At 41.0% G+C, this 8435-nt stretch overlaps 1 protein-coding gene across 1 annotated transcript in view; it reads right to left on the reverse strand.

The window, feature by feature from the left end:
• KDM5A (lysine (K)-specific demethylase 5A) overlaps positions 1-7388 on the reverse strand; it is a 197911-nt gene extending 190523 nt beyond the window's left edge. Inside the window, exons 1-3 of the mRNA XM_011967180.1 lie at positions 6754-7388; positions 3661-3738; positions 1645-1767 (exon numbers count right to left, since the gene is read on the reverse strand). Coding sequence (XP_011822570.1) covers positions 1645-1767; positions 3661-3738; positions 6754-6918 — 366 coding nt within the window. The 5' untranslated portion in view covers positions 6919-7388. The remainder of the gene's footprint in view (positions 1-1644; positions 1768-3660; positions 3739-6753) is intronic.
• Positions 7389-8435: the final 1047 nt, after the last annotated feature.

An 8435-nucleotide genomic window follows, 5' to 3' on the forward strand; every position in this document is an offset into this window, starting at 1 on the left:
TGAGCAGGAGAATCACTGGAACCCGGGAGGTGGAGGTTTCAGTGAGCCCAGATCACACCACTGCACTCCAGCCTAGGCAGTGACTCCATCTCAAAAAAAAAAAAAGTGAAATCTTCCAAAAGTAACCGCAATTTAAATAAGAATAAATTTTTATTTCAAAATAGTATATAAATTATAAGATATGAAAGGCCACAAAAAGTTTTATAAAATTTCTCAGATAATTAAGAGATAATAAATTGTATTACTGTATTAACAAAACATATTTCAGCCAGGTGCGGTGGTTCATGCATGTAATCTGTAATCTCAGCACTTTGGGAAGTCGAGGTGGGCGGATCACGAGGTCAGAAGTTCGAGACCAGCCTCACCAACATAGTGAAACCCCATCTCTACTAAAAAATACAAAATTAGCCAGGCGTGTTGGCACATGCCTGTAAACCCAGCTACTCAGGAGGCTGAGGAAGGAGAATTGCTTGACCCCGAGAGGCGGAGGTTGTAGTGAGCCAAGATCAGGCCATTGCACTCCAGCCTGGACAACAAGAGCAAAACTCCGTCTCAAAAAAAAAGAAAAAAAGCATATTTCAAGGTTATTACAATCTCAGCTTGCAGGTCAGTTAGTTTTTTTCACATTAGGGAATATAATGTTAAAAAGTTAACACAATTTGGGCAAAAACTTGTCTAAACTCTTCACCGTTAAGTTTCTGAGCTGTTGTTCATCCTACCGAATAATGATAGCCTCGGTTAGCCATTAACACTACACACAGGTACGAACAAAACTAATATCTACCACACATAAGAATGCTGAGGAACACGAGTCCCTTTAATATGCCAGATTTTCTTTTTTTTTTTTTTTTTTTGGTTGAGACAGGGTCTCACTCCTGTGACCAAGGTTGAAGTGCAGTGGTGCAACCACCGCTCACTGCAGCCCTGACTTTCCGGACTTGCGATCCTCCCACCTTACCCTCCTGAGTGGCTGAGGCTACAGGTGTGCACCCACGCCCAGTTAGCTTTTCTGTATTTTCAGTAGAGATAGGGTTTCAGCATGTTGTCCGGGCTAGTCTCTAACTCCTAGGCTCAAGTGATCCTCCCACCTCAACCTCCTAAAGTGCTGGGATTACAGGCATGAGCCACCGGGCCTGGGCCAAATTTTCAATTAAGTAACAAAAAAGGATGACAAGCTCAACACAGAACATTGTACACTCAGCACAAGATAATATTAGCAGGCTAGAGTAATTTATTTTGCATATTGTATATCACAGAGCCTGACGAATATTAATATTTGGTAATTACATATTAATCTCAACAAATATAAAATAACTTTTAAAGATAACTTTGAGATCTCTCATTTCCATTTATTCAAATGTGCATTTCATTGTCCTTTTTGAGACAGAGTTTTGCTCTTGTTGCCCAGGCTGGAGTGCAATGGCGTGATCTTGGCTCACCACAACCTCCGCCTCCCAGGTTCAAGCAATTCTCCTGCCTCAGCCTCCCGAGTAGCCGGGAATACAGGCGCCGCCACCACGCCCGGCTAGTGCATTTCACTGTCAAACAAATCCTCCACTGGAAGCAATGTTTACCACCAAATGTATTTGATATTCCTAAATTAACAAGCCTGTGCTCTAATTTCTAAACCAGTATAAGCCTCACCTTGCTCAGAGCATAGAGATCCAGGATTTTTCTCTCTACCACAGGGATCTTCAGAGTAGATCCTTGAAGCTCCCAAAATTTTGCTAGTTGATCCAAGAAATCCAGTCTCACTCTGGTCATTGCCTGAGATTAAAATACAGAAATAAAAACTAAGATTATTAAAATACAGAAATAAAAACTAAGATTATTAAAATACAGAAATAAAAACTAAAATTATTAAAATACAGAAATAAAAACTAAGATTAAAATACAGAAATAAAAACTAAGATCATTAAAATACAGAAATAAAAACTAAGAGTATTAAAATACAGAAATAAAAACTAAGTTACGATTGAAATGAACAAGGACAACAGAGCAGGGGTCCCCAACCCCCGGACTACGGACTGGTACCCGTCAGTGGCCTGTTAGGAACCCAGCCACACAGCAGGAGTGAGCGGCGGCAGCAGGCAAGCATTACCACCCACTCTACTGTGAACTGCACGTGAGGGATTAAGGTTGTGCGCGCCTTTTGAGAATCTAATGCTTGATGATCTGAGGGGGAACAGTTTCATCCCAAAACCATCCTCCATACCCCCATCCACCCATGGATAAACTGTCTTCCAGGAAACCAGTCTTTGGTGCCAAAAAGGTCTGGGACCACTGTAATAGAGGTATTCATTTCTCTAAAGAAATTCAAAGACTTTTCATTATTGCTTATTTCAACCCGGTAAAACTAGCCAATAGTAAAACTAGCCAAAAATAAAGAGGCAAAAGACTTTTAATAAACTGTATTTATTCAGGCAAAAAGGTCACTCTGATTTATGTAAAAAGCTGTCATATTAGCAACCAAAACAATTTTTGTAAGTTGGTTTAACTTTATGCTGATCAGAAAATTCAGTAAATCAGATCCTCCTCAGTCTCTAACATTCTGTCATTTCATCCATAGGTAACATGCACACTTTAGGTGCATCAACTCTACACCTCACTGATACTAATATTCTTTGTCAAGCATCTAATTACAAGACTAAAAAGAAAAAATATGTATTGCGGCCAGGCGCGGTGGCTCATGCCTGTAATCCCAGAACTCTGGGAGGCCAAGGCGGGTGGATCACCTGAGGTCAGGAGTTCCAGACCAGCCTGGCCAACATTACAAAACTCCATCTTTACTAAAAATACAAAAATTAGCCAGGTATGGTCGTTGTAACCCCAGCTACTAGGGAGGCTGAGGCAGGAGAATTGCCTGAACCCAGGAGGTGGAGGTAGAAGTAAGCCAAGATCGTGCCACTGTACTCCAGCCTCGGTGACAGAGCGAGACTCTGTCTCAAAAAAAAAAAAAAAAAAGAAAAAGAAAAGAAAAGTATGTATTAAACTCTCAGAAATATTTTGGGGGGGAAACACTTCAGAATGACATAATAAACCTTCGTTATCAATAATTTTCCTTCTGTACTCTTAAAAGTTTTCATATCACAATGAAAAACCTTCTGAAAATCCGCAGACAGGAAAAACAGCAATAAATAAATAGACTTCCATTTAGATAATTTAAGATACATTAGTAATGCTTAAAGGCAGATCTTAATAAATCAGATTAACACTCCTGGCAAAGTTCCATTAAAACCAAAACCAAAACAAAACAAAACTAACTTTGAAAACTAGGGTTTTAAAACAGAATTTAAAAATCCATTTTCCAAGAACGAAGGGAGACAGAAATCTTCGGAGATTAACAAAACTTTTAGTAGAGTAAGAAACACTAGAGAAAGTAGAATTTAAGAATTCTAAGCATTGAAGCTAAGCATTGAACATTTCCACTAGAACAATAGGGCTAGAGACAGTTTCTCATGATCTCAGTTAAACGGAGAAACCATAACCACTTTGCACAATTTTTTTAAACATCACACTCTTCCTCCAAACATCAAGTAACTATTCAATACCAATTAACACAAACTCCAGGCTGTGGTCCATGAGCTTCTCAAAGTTCTCTACCTACAGCCCGAACACAAAGAATGAATCAGGAGGCAGAAACGGTGACAAAACACTTACCTCAAGTTCATTCAGGCGCTGGACTCTTGGAGTGAAACGAAAGCTTTTTACTTCACAGGCGAATGGAGGCTGCCAGTCCTAAATAGAAAGTTTTTTAAAAAAAACACAGTGGTATTTAAGCAAGGAATGCGTTATTTATTCCCTTAAAGGGGGGTTTTGCCATAATCACGGTGCTAATAGACTAACTTATAAGACTTCTTTATTATAGAGACAGAATGAGCCATTCTTTTAGATAAAATAATTTTAATACAGGTTGAGTATCCCTCATCTGAAATGCTTGGGACCAGAAGTGTTTTGGATTTCAGATTTTTCCATATTTTGGAATATCTGCATATACATAAGGAGGTATCTTGGAGAGAGAAACCAACTCTAAATACAAAATTATTTTGTTTCATATAGTTATACACATAGCCTAATGGTAATTTTATGCAGTATTTTTAATAATTTGGTGCATAACGCTTGTGTACACTAGACCATCAGAAAAGAAAGGTGTCACTAGCTCAGCCACCAGTGTGGACAATCTGAGGTTGTCTGGCATCACCATCATTTCTGACTGTGAATTCTTACATGGTACCAATAAACAATCATTTCCTTACACTTATTTCCACTTAAGTAGTTAACAGAAAAAAAATAACATACCATTAATACAATGAAAAAAATAACCTATTCAAGCTGGGTGCAGTAGCTCGTACCTGTAATCCCAGCACATTGGGAGACTGAGGCAGGAGGATCGCTTGAGCCCAGGAGCATGAGACTAGCCCAGGCAACAAAGCGAGACCCTGTCTCTATAAAAGAAAAAGAATAATAATGTTCCAGGATAACTTGGTTTGAGATTTGGGAGGATTTCGGTTTTTAAAGTAGGGATGGATGCTCAACCTATATTACTCAGAGAAGCAATCCTCTTCAAACCAGTCCCACTGTTTACCTCCCACAATTATGCCTTCCCAAGTTACTCAAGTGGAATTCAATGAGGTCATGTACCACAAAACGGTGTCTAGTAAACATTCAGGTTTACCAAGATCAAAAAAAAACACCAAAAAATTTAAAAAACCAAAAAGGGTAAAATTAAAGATTAAAAATAAACTTTTTAAACTTTTTCTTTTGTACTGTATGTGTAACGCGACAGAGCACTTTATGTTACACAAAAGTTTTGTTCAAAGCCCAGCTTCTGGGAACCCAAATATTCAACAACAAAAAAAAGTAAGCACACACACAGAACAAGGACAGTTTCCAGACTGTGATATAACTAAAATCAGATAGCATATTTCAAGTGGGGTTTAAATAACATAGTTTGATTTGGCCTAAATAACAGAATAACAGTAAACCTATTTTAAAACGTGAGTAGTCAAAAAAAAAAAAAAACCCAGGAGGTGGAGGCAGAAGTGAGCCAAGATCGTGCCACTGCACTCCAGCCTGGAAACTAAAGAAATTTGCCAATACTAAAATTAAATTCTGATTGTAAACAAGATTTATTTTCAATAATGTGACATAAAAAGAGAAAGCATTATTTCAACATCTTTTAAGTTAAAAAAAAACTTTTTTTTAATCGAAGTAACCGTGAATAGAATTTCTAATTAATAAATTCAAGAGTAGATGAAAATACGACTTAAAACCTTCAATGCTTAAGATTTGTTAATATTAGGTAATTATGATAGAAAAAAAGAGTTAAATGGAAGTTTTTGGAGGATGGCAATGCATATCATCACAGCAATTATTTGTTAATCCTCTGCTTGCAACGAATAGTCTATAACCTTAAACTCATTCAACATAGAGCATTATGTCTGTTTCAGAATCAGAAAAACCGATCTAGGTTCAAAATACACTTTGCCACTTGCCCAAGATAACCCATCTGGTGTTTTAACTTATCCAGATTAGTCTTATCTGTAAAAGGTGGACTTCATTTACCTATCAGGGCTTCAAAGATTAAAGCAAACAATCTATAGGTGTTAAATTAGCTCCTCCTCGCTGTCATTTAAGTTTTTAATTCGCTGCGGTGCCCATCACTGTGGTACTCAGTGGTGACGGCAGGTGCTTTTTAAAACGCAACACTGGTTAACAGTGCTTAGTATTTTATCATTACTAATACTAGACAAAACATAAAGCAAAATGCCTTTAAGAAGCAATGACTAAAGCAATGGTTCGAAAACCTCAACTTACATGAAGAATCATCTGAGACTAGTTGCTAGAAAAGCAGATTCCAGAACTTCCACAAGAAGCCTAGAGATCTGCATTTAAATAAGCACCCAGTTGACCCAGGTGCAAGTGGTTCAGCAACATCATTTAAAAAGCACTGGTCTAATGAGTAAAGAAAAACACCTTTTGACCTTGAGCATCTCACTCAACCTCTTGGGGCATTAATCCCCTCCACACAAGGGATAGTATCTACTTTCCTTACCTCAACGTTGAGATTATAATTAACCTTATAGGCAAACCTAGTTATCTGCAATAACTGTGATTCTAAAATCGTTGATCTTGAGTTCCCTATGTCAAGAGATTTCAACATTTCCTTCCGCCTCTGTTATAGATGAATTCTTCCTAAACCTCTCAATTTTAGAATTATTGCTGCTCCTCTTTCCCCGGTAAGACTTTCTCACTGCAGCAATGATTAGTCTGGAGTTCTATGTCTATAATACCATCCGGTGGAACTAGAGCTCAGATTACCTTTTCAGAAACCCTAGCCCTGAGAGGAGGCCTGCAAATATTTGATCCAATCAGGTCTTGAATAAAGAGCTAGCCGACTATCAAACCATAATGAGGATACGTGAGGGAAGAATGTCACGTCATAATACTGTACTTTAATTAAACCCCGTATTGGCTAACGAAAGGCTTTAGGCCCACAGCTGAGAGAAAAGTATCAGTTCCCAAGTTCCTGGCGGAAGAGACCCCAGAGACACCACTTTCTGGCGTTCAGACGTGTCTACATAAGACCACAAAAGAAACCGAAGCAGAAACATCCAGAAACAGGCTCCGGTTGTCTCAACATAAAGGAGAGTACATACGAAAGGAGAGAAGCATCGGAAAAGTAAGGCTAAACCCAGCGCACGGACTCCCCCATTCTTCCTTCTCCCCTTCTCTCTCCATAGACTGAGGTACCTTGGGCGGCCGAATTTTGCAGATGCCGGTTTTCTCCGCCAAAGGCCGGATGCGGCCGATAAAGCTGAGCGGATCTGTGAACTCCTCCCAGCTCGGCTCAAAGACGGGGCACTCCGGGGGCGGCACGAACTCGGCCGCGTAGCCCCCCGGCCCCACGCCCGCCATTGCAGCGGCCGGAGGGGGGGGTCCCCGTGGGGAACCGGTGGAGAAAAGCTGTCTGAAGCCCACTGAGCCCGTTCACGTCCCCTGACAGGGGCCGAAGCGCATCTTCGCGGACAAGAACCGCTCAACACAGACACCCCAGAACCGCTTCCTCCTCCCGTTTGTTATTGTTTCTTGCAAGGCTTTTCCTCTGAGGGTCAGGACTTTTCCGGAAGTTACTGTGCTGTCAAATCCCTCCGCCCCCCGCAGGAAACGGAATCCTTCCGCAGCGGCGCGACACCCGGGTATCTGGCCCTTCCTCCTTCTTCTCTTGCCCGGCAGCCCGGTGTGGCTGTTTCTCTTCTTGCCTGCCAAAGTTCTGCCCGGACCAACGACTCCACGCGGCTCGCCCTGGGTAGGGGGTCGGGGAGGGGCACAGTCTCTCCTTCACTAGAGGTGGGGATAGATCCAGGCCGACGGGGCGAGGCGAGGCGCGACGCGTTCTTCCGGCGCGGAGGAATGTGTAATGCCCCAGAGGGCAGAGGTTGTGCTTCCGGTGAGGAGGGTCCCTTTCCCTTTTGTGTGTCGGTGCACAGGAAAACACGCAGGGCTTAGCATCAGCCCCCCCAGCCTCGCCGCCCGTGCTTCGTGATTTGTTTTAACCTACCCTGCTGCGTTTATAGCAAGTAGCCGTTCCAGCATTTCTCTTTTTTTTAGCCCTTTGAATGCAGGTATTTTACAGTAATCTCACTCTGCCACTTTATACCCGCCTCTTCTCCAGGAAAACAAGTGCAGGTCTAACCCATCCCCTAAATCCTGCCAGCTGGCTTTAGCCACCATCCAGGAATTGCTTTTCCTTTTACACAGGACACAGCAGCTCTTCTGAATTACCAGCCAGTACTGGCTAGCTACCTACAGGACATCTCACTGTGATAACTCAGAAGTACTTTAATTGTTCACGATTTCTTCAGTGTTCCTGGTTCCTTTAATGCCTTTATCTATTCAGTTGCCTGAGCAAAAAAAAAAAAAAAAATCAAGAAATAGTCCTCATGCTTTCTGCTCTCACTTCCCATGTATAATCGTGTGTCTCTCCATCCTCGTTACCAGTATCCTAATTTAAATACTCTTACTGACAACAGCTCATTTCTTTTCTCCTCTCAAATCCCTCTCCATTCTCAAGTTGGATTGCTTTGTCTAAAATCCAGAATTCATCTTGTCACTTTTCATCTCCAAACTCAACAACTCCAAACATCTTTTTTAATTGCTGATTTGCTGCTTTACTCTCCAGCTTCATCTCTCCTGCTTCTCCATATGATCTACAGAAGTGTTTGTGGTGACTTTAGTACACCATGGTTTTTCTCACCTCTGAGCCCTCACACATACTTCCTCTGTCCAGAACATTTTTGTACTCTGCTGACCCAAAATCATTCGTATCATATCCCCTTCCTGACTGAATTTCTACTCATCCTTCATTTAAATAAATATGAAGGATTAGGCTGAGCAGATCTGTAAACTGTGCACTCCTCTTTCATGTTTATTTA

Source organism: Mandrillus leucophaeus, unplaced genomic scaffold (assembly GCF_000951045.1).
Source record: "Mandrillus leucophaeus isolate KB7577 unplaced genomic scaffold, Mleu.le_1.0 Scaffold79, whole genome shotgun sequence".
Taxonomy (NCBI): domain Eukaryota; kingdom Metazoa; phylum Chordata; class Mammalia; order Primates; family Cercopithecidae; genus Mandrillus; species Mandrillus leucophaeus.